General features: G+C 46.6%; 1 protein-coding gene across 3 annotated transcripts in view; it reads left to right on the forward strand.

The window, feature by feature from the left end:
* The first annotated feature begins 2,989 nt into the window (after positions 1-2,989).
* RLIG1 (RNA 5'-phosphate and 3'-OH ligase 1) overlaps positions 2,990-18,890 on the forward strand; it is a 40,590-nt gene continuing 24,689 nt past the window's right edge. The window contains exons 1-4 of one of the 3 annotated variants that reach the window (XM_088454392.1): positions 2,990-3,126; positions 12,675-12,792; positions 16,779-16,874; positions 17,340-17,456. In XM_088454392.1, coding sequence (XP_088310518.1) covers positions 3,034-3,126; positions 12,675-12,792; positions 16,779-16,874; positions 17,340-17,456 — 424 coding nt within the window. In that variant the 5' untranslated portion in view covers positions 2,990-3,033. The remainder of the gene's footprint in view (positions 3,127-12,674; positions 12,793-16,778; positions 16,875-17,339; positions 17,457-18,890) is intronic. The other 2 variants (XM_088454393.1, XM_088454394.1) reach the window with 2 other exon arrangements.

Consider the following 18,890-nt stretch of genomic DNA (forward strand, 5'->3'; position numbering starts at 1 on the left):
TGCTCACTGTTACCAGATACTGAATGTCACAGATCAGGAAACTCAAGACAGTTAGATTGCAATGACCCTGTACACAGGAAAATAGACTTATACTGTATGTGTAATCACAGCAGCGATATTCGGCAGCTGCCAACAGGAAGTGTGGTATGTTAGATCGACATGCTTTAGGTCAACATAAGAATGTCAATATGGTTGAAATGTTGACATGCTTAGCATATCGACAGTGACCATGTCAACATTCATCATGTCTACAAAGATGACATATGGACATAATATAATGTCGACCTAACGCCCCTGGTGGTCTAGCCATCATTTACCTGGTCCAGATGGCTGCAGCAGCCCCAGCATGACTTCCGAGTCCTAGAGGTCATGTGACTATCACTTCCGGGGCAGACTTCTGATGGCACAGCTGTTACGGTGAGTATTTTTTGGCTATCCCTAATCCCTACCCCTAACTCTCCCTCTAGTGCCAAACCCTAAACGTACCCCACAGCCTAACCCTAACCTCTGCTATCAACCTAACCCTCTCAGCAGTGCCTAACATTTGACATTCTGGGAATGTTGACACTTTACATCGTGACATTTCAGATGTCGACATTGTGAATATTCTGAGGGTGTCAACACACGTCAACATTCCAATGGCGATATTGTGGTGTCGACATTATGTATGTCAACATGGTTACTATGGACAATGTCACTGAATCCTGCCCACAGACTCTGGCCCTCATTCAGAGGAGCTCGCAAGAAGTGAGCGCTCGTTCTGAATGAGGGCGGCTGCTTCATTTTTGAAGTGCGGCCTCCTGGTCGTTATGTAAGCTGTGGGTTACCACCCACAGCTTAACGACCGACCAGGTTGATGGTTGCAATGGTGAACACCATCGCGACCATCGGAGCTTGCACCGAGACCCTAAGGTTGGGTCTCGGCAGCTGCAGGCCCTAGGGAGCTTCCTGCTGTGAAAGAGCAGGAAGCTCCCCACTGACATCACTGATGATGTCAGTCTAGCCGCCCACAAAACGGTAGGCATTCGTTAAGGAACGCCTCCGTTTTGGAAACTACCCGCCCCCGGCCCGCCTACAAAACGGGGTGAGCTGTCGATCAACATTGACAGCCTCCTCTTTTGTAGAGAGCTCCAGAGCGAGAGAGTTTCTCTCTCACTCTGGGGCTTGCGCACGCGCAGTGCGGCCGCTGTGCATGCGCAGGGCTAACTATCATGCAATCTATTTACAAGACAAATCATCTGTGTATGTGAGTTAGTGTCACCGGTCACTAATGATAACACTTTTGTTACTGGAGAGAAAAATAAATTGTCTATTACATAATAGATGGAGCCTGTACTGTTACCATGTATGTTGCTACGCCATTATTCCTTCTACCATCTGATATATAATCAGCCATTGTTTGCAAGGACCTATTTCAAGCAGCAGCAATGATAATAATAAGTGTATAATGTGATCAGCACGTGACTGTGATGCACATTGTTATTACAGTGTATGGTACTGTACTTCAGGGAGTGATCCCTGGACAGGTGCTATATATTTTCTAAAGCTGAGTACACATTGAACAGATATATTTGCAGATGATAGTCGCTCATACACACTGAACGACCATTATCTGCTTCTAGCTGCGGGTCCCGCTGGCCAGGGGGTGTGTCCCCCTCCTCTGCCCGCGGCCTATGCTGCTGATATCTCTGCCATCAGCTGTGCAGCAGAGCCGACACGATATGTCTGTGAACGGCGTCATTCACAGACATATCGTTGGTACATACAGGCACCAGATATATTGACACAGGCACCAGATATATTGGCTGATCAATTGGTTGGCCAATATATCTGTCAGTGTGTACCCAGCTGAAGTTACAGGCAGATAACATTGCGATCTGTTTTCAATCCCAACAACTGGCCAACAGCAGAGGTATCCTTGAGTATCAGCGTTTTTTCCAAAGCACCCCTATGTCAAAAGATTCAGCAAAACGTATTCAATTATGTAAATTGTGTTACCTGCCACCCTTAGGTCCAGTTATATGGTGGTGGTCAGAGTTGCGCTTCTGTTGTCCGCATATTTTATGACTGGCAGTCACCAGTCCCGGTACTGCCTGTTACATTGACCATTGTCAGTACTGGACCACCCATCCGTGGCACCCCCTATAAGTGCGCTGCACCACTCAGTTTGGGAACCACTGGTCTAGAGTATTAATGAGTCCTAAACTGACAAATATGTAACATTTATATCCATTCAGCTACCAATATTTGTCATATTACAACAATGTTGCAATGAGTGCATATTTGTAGCACTTTATAATGGATACACTGCTACTGTATGTCACTGAGCAGCATTGTAGAGTAGTTATTCAGAGGTCAAAAATGGATCATTATTTTCAAATACAGCCAGTGCTTTGTATTTTTTCCTTTATTGTATTTTTATTATTTTTGAAACAAAAGCAATTGCCTAAAACTGGGTTTGTAACATGTGCACAGCATTTTTGTAGTTTAAATTATTCATATTATAAATTCTAATTTATGGACCACAGTTTAAAAAATACAATGCTCACTCAAACAAGGCCTCCAGTATGGTAAAGATAACCACTTATAAACTTATAGTTTAATCTCATATTGTAATTATATTTTATTGATTTATAATAATGTTTTGGTGTAATATTTCCTTAATTTTATTGTACTAATTTATTCATTTAAAAATAAATGTAATATTAGTATTTCTAATAAAAAAGTAAAACGTAAAATTTTCAATAATAATTTACAAAAGAAAAAAAATGCTTACAGAGTGACACCCGGCTGCTCCATGATTGTGATCAGTGATCGATGTCGGTAACGGTAACTAATATACAGTATTGCAGCCACTACTTTTTTCCTCAAAGAACTACATTTCCCGTCATCCTTCACATCTAGGCGCAGTCTCCTTCAGTTTAAGCGCACGTGATTGGCTGTAAATGGAAGGGGCGGGCTGGGGAAGGCGGAAGTGTGACTGTGTTTCTTATCTGTCCAGCACTGCTTCGCTGGAAGCAGGCGCAGTACGGGATGCAGCAGTGGACGGGAGCGGTACAGCAGAAGGTGCCCTGTGTTTTCCTCACTCAGGTGAAGGATGAGCCCTCCTCCAAGCGTGAGCACCAGGTGACACATGTCATGTTCTTTACCCTGTGCATACATAATGCAGCCACTGAAGGGGATCTATCCCAAACCTTACAGCTACAAGGCTTCTCACTACAAGCTAGATTCGGTATACATTCCTAGCACATATTCTCCTGTTGCAGAAGGTGGAAACCCTACTGCCATGAGGCAGCCATTAGGAATGAGATCTGACTTCAGCTTCACTTAATCCTCTTGTTTCCCTGATCGTTTTTTTTTTTCTTTTCCCTTGCCTCTCCTTCCTTTTTAACCTCACCCCGCCAAGTCCCTTGCTATCATCTCTGTATCTAGCCTTAGTTGTGGGTCATGTGGACACTAGCTTAGGAGGAGTGAGACATTAAAGCACCCCCCTGCAGCATAGTAGGGCTTCCTGTCCAGGTCACCGCAGTTTCTTAGCGGGGATGGATTGATTGTGGCATTGATCTCCATGGCAGCCCAGGGGTCCAAGCTCTGTGTTGGGGTGGAGAGGGGACTTGGTTTCAGAAAAATGAATTACAATTCGGGGCAGTGGGGGACAGACAAACTCCGAGTTCTGCATTTCATGAACGGATGAAGATTCCTGTGGAAACTCCAGTTTTCAGGGCGCTTGCCCTGCCTGCTTTGCATTTAGAGGGTATGGAGCCCATGGATATCTCTAAAACCTGAACTGTTGGGGAGCCTTGAGGGCCGTGTTTGGGAACCTTTGATGTAGCCACTAAATCACAAGCAGCGCATTTATGAGCTGTGTAGAGCACAGGTTCTCAAACTCTGTCCTCAGGACCCCAAATAGTGCATGTTTTCCAGGTCTCCTCACAGAACTACAAGTGAAATAATTAGCTCCACCTGTGGATCTTTTAAAATGTGTCAGTGAGTAATGATTACACCTGTGCACCTGCTGGGTGACCTGGAAATGTGACCTGTGTGGGGTCCTGGGGACTGCTCAGGCCTCATCCATCAACGAGTTCTATCACTCAAAATGAGTGATAAAACTCGCTGTATGTGATGAATGGTGCTCCAGCCAATCAGCTCCCTACTGTCATTTTTCAAACAGATGACAGTTGGGAGCTGATTGGCTGGAGCACCATTTATCACACACAGCGAGTTTTATCACTTGTTTTGAGTGATAAAACTCGTTGATAAATGAGGCTCCGTTTGAGAACCACTGCTGTAGAGTGTTTCATGGTTGTTCCAATTCATCTACCAGTTTCCCCAACTCCGCTGTTTACTTATGATACAAAGAATGTCCAAGAAGAATGTTTGTTTTTCATCTCCACCAATGGTCACACATAGTCGTGGTATACAGATCTAGTTGACATCCCAAATGGGTAGCCTGAGGATCACCCTCAGCACTCTTCTATGGAGGTCCCACTCCCAAGGAGATATAGGGGGATACTTATCAAGCCATCTAAAGTGTGGAGAAATTGCCCATAGCAACCATTCACTTCAACCTATCATGTTGTACTTGATAAATGGTAGCTAGGAAGCTGATTGTTTCAATGGATCAACTCTTCTATTTTTCCAGTCTTTAGGAGGCTTGATAAATCCCCCACATAATGTTTTTTATTTTTTTCTCTAGCAAGGTTTTCTCAAGGTGCATATTTTTGCTGTATTTCTTTTCTTCTTTCTTTTCACATCAAATTTACCAATTAATTTATTCTGCAATGTCAAACATCTGAAAAAGAGGGGACTTTTACAAATAAGGTGGCTATACAAAATACATATTGTTGCATACTATAATAACATTGCAGGTTAGAACACCATACTTGGCAGTGAACAGCATTGGGTTAACTGTGTACTAAACAAACTACAAAAAACGGTCTATTACACCAACCATGTGCTCCCCACATTCAATATACCAGTCATGTGCCTACACACCTTATATTGTACCTGTATGCATCCGCTATAAACGGCAATGTGACCTCACAGTATCCATATTAAGCCGTCATCCTTCTCTCTGCTTCAACAATATGGGAGATTTGAAAAGCAAATATCTCTGGCTCAGTGCAAGCTACCAGCCCTATTAGCACCTCCTCTTTTCCATGTCGTTATAGAAAATCTAGGGTTCCTGTACAGCCAGGGCCAAAAGTTTTGAGAATGACACAAGTATCTGTTTTCACAAAGTTTGCTGCTTCAGTGTTTGTAGACCTTTTTGTCAGATGTTACTATGGTATACTGAAGTAAAATTACATAATTTCTACTTCAGGGTCCATAGGGGGTCCACAGGGTTGACCTTGGGGGATATAGCTGGATCAGGATCCATGGGCACCACACAGTTAAGCTTTTAGCTCCCAGGATGCACTTGGGTCCTCCTCTATACCCCGCCCCCGAGCCACAGGCACCTCAGTGTAAGTTGGTGCCCGGCCGGAGTCGGACACCGCGCAGGGGGGGCTGCAGGAGCAGCCCCCAGAAGCTTTTTTAGTTTAACATAGATTTTGTTTATTTAATCTTTCTTTTTACTACAGACGGCAGCGAAGGGCTGTCTATTCAGACGCCCACGCTGCCGCTCTGATCCCCGACTGGCGCCGCGACGCCAGTACTGTTCTGGGGATCGCGGCGGGAGGACAGAGTCCGTGCTAGCCGGACTCTGTCTACCTCCCAGGACTGCTGCCGGAGTCGCCGGGGATTCAGGTAAGCCGCGCGTCGCTGGCTAGCGGCGGCGCGTGGAATGCCTTAAAATGCAGTCCTTTAGCCTCCGGTCCTGGGGACAGACCGGAGGCTGCTGGCAGTGGCGGCAGGCCCCCCATAACCCGTGGGACCACTAGACCACCAGTGTTAACAGGCATGTGGAAAGCCAGCATCCCTGGGGTTATGGCCAGCCAGGGGAGGAAGCCTTCCCTGTCAGCGGCTCCTCCCCTCAGCTCAGCGCGCCTTTCAACACGCAGTCTGGCATCGCTGAGCTGCAGACTCTACGGCCACTCCTCCTCTGAGGTCTCTGGGGGCCATTTTCTCTGTGGCAACGCATATCTCAGGGAGCACGCGGACCGGTCCCCCTGTGTACCTCTCCCCCGATTTAAGGACAGTGTACACAGCCCTATAGCCCTCCCAGACACTGAATCTGGGTAGGTTGATTGTAGTGAAAAGGTGCAGTGAGTATATCTTCTCTGCATGGTATGTGACTTTTGCTAGTGCTGCCTGTCTGTGCTTATTTTCCGCTTACTGTCAGCTTATACCTGTCCCTTTCCTTCTCCTACAAGCCCTACAGGTGTGTGGGGGAGGGGCGTTTCTACTGACCTCACTTATATAGATCACGTATTTGTGAGGTCCGTCACATACAGTTGTGTGCTACACAGTGCCATATTGTGGGCTGTTGTTCAGCACACCGGTGAGTGCGTTTACTTCTGCCCTGTTGCCAGATATATATTTTTTTGACTATATAATATATTCTGTCATGTCAGACGAGGAGGTTGAGCGCTCAGTGGCTCCGGTGTTGGCCTCCTGCGGATGCTGTTCTGCAGGAGTGGATAGGGAGGATTTGTCACAGGATGGCCTGTGTAGTCGATGCCAGGTGGCTCCTGGCCCATCCAGACCTTCTGACGCAGGAACCACCGTGGGCGATGTTTTCTCAAGTGCTGGTGTCTATTGCGGACCGTCTGTCGGTCCCGACTGCTCTCCCTACTAGGGCGTTACCCCAGCCGACCATCCCTCATTCCCCGGGTGTCCCGCAGTTATTGCGGAGTCCTCCTGGGTCTCAGTCAGTGGGTCCCTATGCGGGGTTGCCTATGTATATATAGGCTTCCCCTGTGCCGCCGCAGCCTGTGGTACCTTTTCAGGCCCCTATGGCGACTCCTCCACCCTGGGTGGATGTGCTCTCCAACTCCGTGCAAAATTTGGCGGCCGCTTCCTCGGCTTTTCAGTCAATGTTGCAGACTGACATGCCTTCTAGGATTTCAAAACGCCCACTCATGACACGGGCTGCTCAGGTATCGGACTCAGAGGGTTCCTCAGATGATGGGGAGGTCCCTGATGACACTGACTCGGACGCCTCGGTCCAGGAAATGGATACCAAGTCGTCCATTAATGTGCGAGCACTAGTTAGGGCGGTGCGAGCTATTCTTCTTATAGAGGATGGGGCACCGGTTCCTAAGTCGAAGTTTCCTAGTTTAAAAAAAACTAAGGAGGCTTCTGCGGTGTTTCCCCTGTCGGATCAGTTGACGGATCATAGTGTTCCCTCTAGCTCCGGCGGGAGGCAGGGCGCCGGAGCTAGAGAGGGCATGCCCACGCGCGCGACCGAGAAGGGGGCGTGGTCATCGGAAAAGGGGGCGTGTCTATAAGACGCGTCCCCTTTTCATCACACTTGGGGGCGTGCCCGGCACTTACGGACACGCCGGGCAGCCCCCAAGCCCTGCAGACAGGGAGAATAGATGGCGGGCGCATGCGCCCGGCGTCTATTCTCCGGCGGTGACCGGTCACCGCATGTTTCTCCACCCGCGGGACACTGCGTCCCGCGGGTGAGAACGGCTCCCGCAGGCTGTGAGGGCAGGGCGCTTTTTGGCCTCCTCCTGGAGGGCAGGGTGCTTTTTGCCCTCCAGAAGGAGGGCAGGGCGCCGCGCCCCGCTAAAACAGCCTAGCGGTAACGCTAGATCATATGGCGGTAGCTTGGCAGGCGCCCAGTAAGAGATTCCTTCCTCAGAAGTGGTTGGCTTCTAATTATCCCTTCCCTGAGGCACATTGTAAAAAATGGGAAACTCCACCGGCGGTGGATTCCCATGTCACCCGTTTAATTCGGGGCGCTACCTTACCATTACCGTCGATATCCTCGCTGAAGGATCCCACGGACAGGAAAGTTGAGACTTGCTTAAAGTCTATTTACTCCCTCTCCGGGGCGGTGGCCCAACCGTCCATGGCCATCTCCTGGGTGGCCAAGGCCATTGAGGGGTGGGCCAATGCATTGGAAGATACCTTCCCGGACGACGCTCCGGATGTCCAGCGGGTGTTGTTGGGACAAATGAGGGACGCTGCTTCTTACATTGGAGAAGCTTCTTTAGATGCTAGTCTGCTGACCTCGCGGGTATCGGCTGCAGCGGTGTCTGCCCGCCGATCCTTATGGTTGCGGTCCTGGAGAGCAGACTCTGATTCAAAGAAAGGTCTGGAGGCCTTACCTTTCAATGGGGAATTGCTATTTGGTCCGGACTTGGACAAAATAGTGGATACCCTGGCTAAATCCAAGTCGGCCTTCCTCCCTTCGGCGGCACTGCCTGCTAAGGTTCGGAGTTCGGCTTTTCGTTCCTTTCGGGTTCAGGGTAAGGCGAAAGGTCAGTCCTTCCCGAGACAGTCTGCGAGTAAGACTGCCTCTAAACCCAAGAAGCAAGCCTGGAGTGCTCGGCGCCCTTCTTCCAAGCAGGAAGATAAACCTGCGGCCTGATGGGACGGGCCTCCCTCTGGGGGACCTCAGAGTGGGAGGCCGACTTCTATTTGCCCAGTGCTGGCACAATACCACCACGGATGCCTTGGTTCGAGAAGTGGTCTCCCCGGGGTACGCCCTGTCTTTTCGGCACAGACCACCCCACCAGTTTTTCTGCATGAGTCCTTCTCAGGACAAGACCAAGGCGTTACAGGTTCAGGAGGCTATAGAGTCCTTGCTGAAAGCAGGGGTCATTGTTCCCGTTCCTCAATCACAACGAGGGACGGGGTATTATTCGTCTCTGTTTCTGGTGCAGAAACCCAATGGTTCTCATCGCCCTATCCTCAACTTGAAGTCTCTGAACAAATTCCTCAGAGTTCCTAAGTTCAGGATGGAAACGTTACGTTCCATCATTCTGGCGATGGAACCGGGGGATTACATGGTGTCCCTGGACATCCAGGACGCCTACCTCCATGTTCCAATAGCATCTTCGCACCAGCGGTATCTGAGGTTCGCTATCCTTCAACACCACTATCCGTTCCGGGCGCTGCCCTTTGGTCTCTCCACGGCACCGAGGGTGTTCACGAAGATTATAGCGGTCATGGCCGCACATCTTCGGAACCAGAATGTACGGCTGCTGCCGTATCTGGACGACCTCCTGTTGCTGGCGAGCTCCCCGGAGGTACTGCTTCAACATCTCCACCTGACGATCGCTTGCCTGCAAGCACACGGGTGGTTGATAAATTGGAAAAAGTCCTCCCTGATTCCATCACAGCGGATGGTTCATTTGGGAGCCCTGCTGGATTCGCGTCAGCAAAGGATCTTCCTGACTCCGGAGAAGGTCGCCTCCCTACAGCTGTGGATACGCAGTTGCCTGAGCAGTTGCCGCCTGTCGGTCCATTCGGCTATGAGAGTTCTGGGGTCCATGGTGTCGACATTCGACATGGTGGAATTTGCCCAGTTCCATTCCCGGCCCCTGCAGGGGCTGATTCTATCGGAATGGAACGGGTTACCTCACCGGATCCACTCAGGTGCTGGTGTTTCTCCGGACGTTCGGAAATCTTTGGCTTGGTGGCTTCAGACAGCTCATCTCGTCGAGGGGCGCCCCTTTTGGATCCCGGACTGGGTCCTGCTCACGACCGATGCCAGTCTCCGGGGTTGGGGGGCAGTGACCGGCTCATTGTCTCTCCAGGGTCGTTGGTCTGCGGAAGAAGCACTTCTTCCCATCAACATCCTGGAACTGCGGGCAGTATACAGGGCCCTGCAGTCGTCCGGCCCCGCTCTTCACGGAAGGGCGGTACAGGTGCAGTCCGACAACGCCACCACGGTGGCGTATATCAACCACCAAGGTGGAACTCGCAGTCGGGCAGCGATGTCGGAGGTGTCTCGCATCCTGACGTGGGCGGAGGGTCACATTCCAGCGATCTCGGCTGTCTTCATCCCCGGAGTCCTCAATTGGGAAGCGGACTTCCTCAGCCGTCACGACGTGCATCCCGGGGAATGGTCGCTTCACCCAGAGGTGTTTCAGCTACTCGTGGACAGATGGGGACTGCCGGAGCTGGACTTGATGGCCTCCCGTCACAATCACAAGTTGCCCGTTTACGGGTCAAGGACAAGAGACGCAGGCGCAAGTCTGGTGGACGCGCTGTCGGTGAAATGGTCTTTTCACCTGGCGTATCTGTTTCCTCCGATATCCCTACTTCGGGTTCTGGGGAAATTCAAGCAGGACGGCGGTACGCTCGTGCTGGTGGCTCCGGCGTGGCCCGGACGGCCTTGGTACTCCGATCTCAGGAGCCTCTCCATCGACTCGCCGTACCTTCTTCCTCAGGGTCGGGACCTGTTGTCTCAGGGGCCCTGCCTTTACCCGGATCTGGGTCGGCTGTCTTTGACGGCGTGGCTCTTGAGACAGCCGTCTTGAGGTCTCGGGGCTTCTCCAGTTCAGTTATTGGTACCATGCTCAGGGCACGCAAGCCTGCTTCAGCACGGATTTATCACAGAGTGTGGCACACTTACTTTCAGTGGTGTGAGTCTAGACATTATGATCCTCAGGTGTTCCGAGTTTCTAGGATCTTGGAATTTTTTTCAGTCAGGATTGGACCTCGGCTTACGCCTTGCATCTCTGAAGGTTCATGTGTCCGCCTTGTCCGTGTGGTTTCAACGGCGGATTGCAATACTGCCAGACGTTCACACCTTTTTCCAAGGTGTTCTCAGGATCCAGCCTCCCTTTGTGCCTCCTGTGGCTCCTTGGGACTTGGCAGTGGTGCTACGGGTCCTGCAGGGTCCTTCGTTTGAGCCTCTTGAGTCGGTGGAGCTCAAGCGGCTGACATTTAAGACGGTTTTTCTCCTGGCAATTGCTTCAGCCAGGAGGGTGTCTGAATTGTGGGCACTTTCCTGTCGCCCTCCTTTCCTGATTTTTCACAGGGACAGAGCGGTGCTCCGCACTCGTCCTGAGTTTTTGCCCAAAGTGGTCTCGAAGTTCCACATTAATCAGGAACTTGTTGTGCCAGCTTTTCAGTCCCCTGATCTTTCAGCTGGTGAGACTTCCTTAGATGTGGTCCGGGCGCTTAGAATTTATGTAGACCGGACGGCTTCGGTTAGGAAGTCTGATTCCTTGTTTATCCTCTTTGGTTTTCACAAGAGGGGTTGGCCTGCCAACAAACAAACGTTAGCCCGTTGGCTTCATTCCGTTATTTGTGAGGCTTATGCACAGGAGGGTTTACCTGTGCCAGCCTCTGTTAAGGCTCATTCCACTCGTTCTGTGGGTCCCTCTTGGGCTGCTAGACGTGGCGCTTCTGCTGTTCAGCTGTGTAAGGCGGCCACTTGGTCTTCAATTCAAACGTTTTTGAGGTTCTATGCGTTTGACACCTTCGCCTCTCAGGATGCATCCTTTGGGCGCCGGGTGCTCCTTTCAGCACAGGAGCGTCCCCGCCCTTAGTTGAACTGCTTTGGGACATCCCCAAGGTCAACCCTGTGGACCCCCTATGGACCCTGAAGTAGAAAACAAGAGATATGGTAAGAACTTACCTTTTTGTTATCTCTGTTTCTACGAAGTCCATAGGGTCCACAGGGCGCCCGCCCTGACGCACCTGGCTTCAAATGGGCTGTGAGGCTGGTCACCGGTTTTCCGTCTCCCATTTCTGTGAGTATGGTTTCTTGTGTGTTCCAGTCTTCCTTCTCTCTGTTCCATATTCTCCTCCGGCCTAGGCTGCTTACCAACTGAGGTGCCTGTGGCTCGGGGGTGGGGTATAGAGGAGGACCCAAGTGCATGCTGGGAGCTAAAAGCTTAACTGTGTGGTGCCCATGGATCCTGATCCAGCTATATCCCCCAAGGTCAACCCTGTGGACCCTATGGACTTCGTAGAAACAGAGATAACAAAGGTAAGTTCTTAACATATCTCTTGTTTTCATAAGTGTCAAAGGCTTAATTGAGAATTACGTTAAGTTTATGCAAAGAGTCAATATTTGCAGTGTTAACCCTTCTTTTTCAAGACCACTGCAATTTGCCCTGGCATGCTGTCAATCAACTTCTGGGCCACATACTGACCGATGGCTTCCCATTCTTGCCTAATCAATGCTTGGAGTTTGTCAAAATTTTGGGGTTTTTGTTTGTCCACCCGCCTCTTGAGGATTGACCACAAGTTCTCAATGGGATTAAGGTCTGTGGAGTTTCCTGGCCATGGACCCAAAATGTTGATGTTTTGTTTCCCGAGCATGGTGGCAAGGTGCTCCATCATGCTGGAAAAGGCATTGTTCGTCACCAAACTGTTCTTGGATGGTTGGGAGAAGTTGCTCTTGGAGGATGTTTTGGTACCATTCTTTTTTCATGTTCTTAGGCAAGAGACAGGTGGACAAACAAAAACCCACAAATTCTGACAAACTTTAAGCATTGATTAGGCAAGAATGGGCGGCCATCAGTCAGTATGTGGCCCAGAAGTTGATTGACAGAATGCCAAAACTTTTGGCCATGGCTGTAATAGGACCACCACAGGCCTGCTATTTGGGGAAGGGAATGTTACCTAAAAATGTTTGTCATTTGGCTTAGTAGTTAATATCAACTGTTTTGTTACACTGAGATGAATTGGAAAAGCTGCAATATCTGCATGATGGTGCTTTAGAATTACATTGAAGCTAGGTTACAGTACATATTCTATACTGTCTGATGAATATCAGTGATGCCCTACAGGACTCTATTAAACCAAGTTCCTGCTTTTAGATTTTCAAAGTCATTGCTACAGAAACTCTGAATCCTATGGCATTGAATGCAGATATTCACAACGCGACCCCTACTGAGAAAGTAGATGGTACATGCTGCTATGTGGCCATGCACAAAGGTATACCGATTGGTCAATATTCATATTTGATTGTATTGTGTAAGATGAGGCTGATGAATGTCAGTGGGGAGTATCCCTGTGTGATTTTCAGTTTGTGGATTTTTATTTTTTTTCCCCTTGAACTAAAACTGTACAGTAGTGGGGTATTGAACTGTGAGTGGTACTTAATAGTTTGCAAAGTGATATAATCAATTAATATGGTATCTTGGTTGAGAGTATTCTGACGCACAAGAGATGTGCCTAGGTTAAAGTAGAAGTTAATCCTAAAGTTAATTTTTTTTCCCACCCAACAGTCCATACCACAATTTTTGCTCTCACCATAATCTAACCATCCCTGCTAATGCTCCTGTTGCAGCAGGGAAGATTAGGCTGAGGGATGCTGTAGTAACAAGTTACCTCATACAATAGCAACAGGGAGCCCATCATCGTAGAATGCTGGTCCCACTTCAGTGTGCTTATATCAGGAGCATAACAGCTTATATCAGGAGCATAACAGCTCTGCCTTCTGCAGTGTATAATGACAGCAGCATGTTGTCTATATTATATTTTCTAAAACACCTTGCTCTCTTACTGAGTAGGAGCCAGGCAATGGTGGGAAACTGCACAATCTCATTGTAGAGAAAAAATCCATTTAGAAAAATGTTTCTTAAATGATTTTTGAAATTGACAAAAAAAAAGCCTATTTGCTTTTATCTATTCTATTTATTATATCTTGCTGTATTTATATGGTACTGCCTTGTGTTAGCAATGACCATTTCAGCACGTACTGACAGTATACCTAGGGGAGATGGCATCGGCCAGCTACAGTGAGACAGAAAAAACAACGCACCCATATTTGAAACGGAATAGTTCTTCCAGTACTAAAATTATGTAATAAATCCTGAACTAAAGTTTACACGTAACTTAAAATAATTCAAACCCCCATTGGACAAACTGGGAATAGGTTACAGGTTTTCTATCTTTAGTTGTTATCTGCTCCTCGTTAGTGTTAAATGATCAACATAGAACCTTGAGGCTGCCATTAGTGGACGTGGCTTAATGCGTAGAATAAGGGCCTGATTCAGAGATGGACTGTATTGCACAGGTAGTTTGGCATGAACTGAACAGAAGGGTGAAAGCAAAGCAACCTACAAGTGCAACACAGTTGTAAGAACTTCTGCAACCGTGTTGGGAAGTGTATTTGTGGCTACTTTGAGGAGTCCAAAATTTAGATAAATGATGTATGATTTTTATTTTATCAAATATAATCTCTATTTTTGTTGTATACTTTAATGTCAGAGTAGATTGATACATTAAACTGCGCAAATTTCAATAAAAATGGAAAATCGGGTATTCTAAAACTTCTGACTGTATGTATGTGTATACAGATGTGTCCTCATACATCTAGCCTCAATACACCATGCGGTGCAGAATGCCTGGTGCGAGGGAGCCACCAGATACCATGCAACTCTGCTTGGGGCGAGCGTCTGACAAATGCGTCTTACTTGCAAACGGATGTGACAAACTACTTCGTGTAACTGCACTGATTAAAATGATATGCAACACTTGTATATCTGTGTGCGACACAATGTGTAGACTAAGCATAACGTACCTTGGCGTGAAAAAAAGGCGGCCGCTGCATCTTGTATACAGATTCAGACTCCGTTGTACATAGATGTACAAGAGTCGCATATCAAATGAATCAGTGCAGTCACGTGAAGTGGTTTATCACCTTCGTTTGCAACTAAAATGCATGTTCATGCTAAAAAGACACGTCAGGAGGGACCAGGCTCGCTGTGAAGGGCTGTTAGGCGTGACTGCAGCAAGTGTGTATGAGGACACAGCTGTATATACATTTATTTTTTCAGTAACATTATATTGGGTAGGTACATAGAACCAATTACATGTATCCATATATTTAACATTTGAATGCTTTTGTCCAAAATGGTTTTCTATTTAGCATCTTCCTGACATCTAACGTCTGATAGTCCTGTAGTCTTCTGAGAATTCCCACTACTGCATTTTACCCTTCCAATGCCATTTACATATGACCTAACTTATAGCCTGCACTACACTTAGAAGGCAATCAATTTAAATCCTCGGGACAGTTACAAGGGAAGTGGGGGTGCATTTTAGAAGTTGCTAGGTGAACGAATAGGAACCCTTGGGCAAATATATGCACAATATAATGTTTTTTTTTACACCCCCCGCCCCCCACTCAGAAGGCAATTAAGAACATATTAGCATATGTTATATCAAAATTAGATCCAATTTTAGTTCACCATATTGCAGATATGCCTAATACCTACCACATTTAAGAGCACAAAACCTTCACAATATTTTATTTCCCCTAGTCTTTTAGACAATGTTAAACAATCTATAGAAAAATTAACATTATTCTGCCAAACTGTTTTTATTACTTGACTGCAACCACTGTAAGTTTATAAATATTGGCATAAAGTAATGTCAAGGTAAGAAAAATATCACTTGAATTGCTACATAACGTGTCTTAAATGCTTGAATGTAGATCCAATCTGAAATGTATTGGGAAGACAAAGACGTTCCTGCAGATTTTAGTTCTTATTTGGAATATCACACATAGGGCCATATACAATTGCCGTCGAAAAGCCGTTATCGGCGATACTTTTTCGCTGATGACGTCATTTTTGCCAATCTGGACTTATCTCCGTATTCAATTCTTCCGACTTTTCGCCGATGCGGAAAGTCAGTGGATAGAACCCTCTTTAAAATATGCTTGCCCCCATTTTCATGTAACCCAAATTTACTGGTACTAATTTAAAGCAGCGCTATTCGGGGGTACCCATAGTGGACCCCCATGTCACAGCATCTTTAGGGGGGTGTCCGGCTAATTGCCCCAAAAAATGACAGCAGTTTTCGCTCACTTAGTTTTTCGTCGGGTACCGTTTTCACCGATATGGAATTGGATACATGGGGACGAGCGTGCTACTTTCTCGCACCCAAAAACTCCGATGTCTGTGAGCAACGGACTTTTCGTGGCTAATTGAATATGGCCCATAAAATGAATAATCAGAGACAAGTGAGGCGTTATTTTCAAGTACCACATTTCAAATCCAGAAAACTGTAAATTCAGAGCTACTGAACATGTTCAGTTTAATTTTTTGAGGGGTTTTCCAAGATGAGGCCTTTCAGATGTTAATGGTACTGTAGCTGCTCATTCACATAAAGGGTTGAATGAGGTTTGTGATATCACTGCCTTGATTTTATTTTCTCTGTGTCTGTTGGAGGGGTGTGTGTTTGTGTATATGTGTGTGGTGATTGCATTAGAGTGCTCATTCTGCAGAGCTGTCACATTTGTGTTTGAGTATTGTTCAACTTTTTATATTTTATCTGGTTTGTTAGACTTATTATATCATTATATTAAACTCTAGAAATATATTCATTTATAAGTGTACACTAAATACATTTCCCGTTTAAGAAATGTATTTTTATGTATGCTCAGACAATGCAAACAGTCTTCAAATATTGTTTATTTTCCTGTCCATTGTGCCAATTTAAAATTTTTTGTCATTTACATTACTAGGTTTCTGCAGGGCCAGATTAACAATGGGGTGGATGGAGCTACAGCTCCAGGCCTCCACATAAAAATAGGCCCATTGTCATGACATGATGTTGACTGGCCATCTGCTCTCCACACGGTCAGCCATAAATCATAAGCCATAAAATTGTATTTCTATTTACCTCACAAAATGAAGCATGTTTTTTCTTTTACATATTTATGGAGACATTGGGGCTGAGAGTATAGTTGGTACACACCCACATGGCACTGGCCACACCCTCACAGCTCTGGTCACGCTTCCTCTGCTTCTCATAATAGGCCCTTGGTCATTTTCAGCTCCAGGCCCATGTGGCCCTCAATCCGGCCCTGGGTTTCTGTGCACTTTTTATGTATGAATAATTTCATTTTTCACAATGTAGCCTTTTTTTTTTCTCTTTTACTCCATTCTTCTTCTTTAATCCCCTCACAGGTGTCCCATACCTGTGGGCACGATATGATAGGAAGCCGACGAAACAGGCAGAAAAGAGGTTTAAAAAGTATATTTTCTCAAAAGGAAGTACCAAAGGTTTGTACAACTGCTGTTTTATTTTTTAAATTCCCTTCCATTTGAGCTACAACTACAAACACTATGGTTTTATTTCTGTTATAAAAGCTTGTTTTTTTCTGTGGCTCCTTCCCTTCTCCTAATACTTTAATATTGACATATAAAAGAAAATCCCTTTTTGGCCGGGCAAATTATTTTAACATCAGGTTTGGTCTTAAACCAAACATACCTACTTCTGGGGGCACAAGTAATCACGTCTGTTGGAACAGATAACGTTATGTGATTGTTGCCCCACAACAACCTGTTTTTCTGTTTGAAATGTTTCTAAAGATTTTTATTTTTTTCTTTCTGCTAGAAATTTCCTGATTATTTTTGTTCTGTGTAACTAAACTGTAGTGCAGTAGGGATTTTTTAATTAACTTTTCTTATTGTTTATGGAATTGAGTGCACAATAAGGATTTTCTTTTATTTCTTATTTGTTTTTAGATTTTATTTGGAATGTTGATGATGACTTCAAATCTGTTCCTGAATTTTGGATTCCAGCAAAAGGAGTGAAACAGTCCAGTGGGAAACCATATCCTGATGAAAATGGGCACATACCAGGTACATGCAGGAAAATGAGTGATTCGCCTTTGTTAGTGGAGTGGGTAATGAGAAATTTTAGAATGCGGATATACTGTAGACTACTGTGCCTGTTTATGGAGTATAAGTTATTGTTGTGGCAGTATGCTAGCCTTTGCAATACAGGAGATGTATAGGGGTCAATCCAGTTAGCTGCAAGGGGTGCAGTTGCTGTTGCAACTGCGTTCATATGCTGGCACCACATCTCGTGGCTCTCTCGGGCCGAATTTGCTTGCAGCCCTATGGGGCTGCGAGCAGCTTTGTGGAAGTTCAGGCTGCTGCCTTACAGTGCCTCTGTAGCTGCGATTATTAGTATGGACATTCACCTCAAACAAATAATACGCATTTTTCATCCTCCCATTCTTACTAATCCTATCATATCCGATCTTCCAGCGGCACTCCCCTTCCCATATGTTTCAACACATTATACAGGGAGATAGTGTTCACTCTGCCCCCGGCGGCAGGCAGGGCGCGAGAGCTAGAGAGGGTACTTCCGTGTGCGCATGCACCAAAAATGGGGGCATGGCCATTGAACAAAGAGGCGTGTCTATATGATGCATCACCTTTTCGTCGCTCTTGGGGGCGTGCCCGGCACATACGGACACGCCGGGCAGCCCCCAAGTGCTTCTGACAGGTAGAATAGATGCGCCCAGCGTCTATTCACCGGCGGTGACCGGGTCACCGCACATTTCCCCACCCGCGGGACGCTGCAACCCGCGGGTGAAGATGGCACCCGCAGGCTGTCTTAGCGGTGAGGGCAGGGCTCTTTTTGCCCTCCAGAAGGAGGACAGGGCGCAGCGCCCTGATAAAACAGCCTAGCGGGAACGCTAAGGGAGACCACACTGGTTACCCGATTGTCCAGTCCCCTTGATTTTACACAATGCCTCTTCATCTAAAATTTTTATTTTCTTACATCATGGACTCAAAATGGATTTCTTCAGGAAGTGTTATCAGTGCTCAGTACAGCATAATGGAAAAAAATAAAGAACTTTCTTAGTTAAAAATAACAAACAATTTAATACAGATACATCCATACCCTTGTTTTAATGTTTGGTATAAACCTCTTTAGTGATTATAATTGTAAACAACAATTTTCAAATAATTACATAGGTTCTTAATGGTATTAAAACCTGAACTTTGACTGGGCCAATCTCCCTCTCCCCACTTCGTTTTGGCTACCCTGGAAATATATTTAATTGGTATTAGTTAGGGTTTTCAATTGCATTTCTCCCAGAGGAAACCTAATCAACAGTTCTGCTCTTTAGCTCAGTCTTTGTGCTGATGTTATATAGACCTACACTTTAAGTGAACTATGTTCCTCTATGACTAACAATGCTGGCCCGTCCTTGCTGTTTCCTTCCTTGATTTCCTCCCTCTTCTGAGGGTAGATTACCAAAGATTGGTTGTGCAAAGCGG

Source organism: Taudactylus pleione, unplaced genomic scaffold (assembly GCF_031769625.1).
Source record: "Taudactylus pleione unplaced genomic scaffold, aTauple2 ptg000040l, whole genome shotgun sequence".
In the NCBI taxonomy this organism is placed as follows: Eukaryota; Metazoa; Chordata; class Amphibia; order Anura; family Myobatrachidae; genus Taudactylus; species Taudactylus pleione.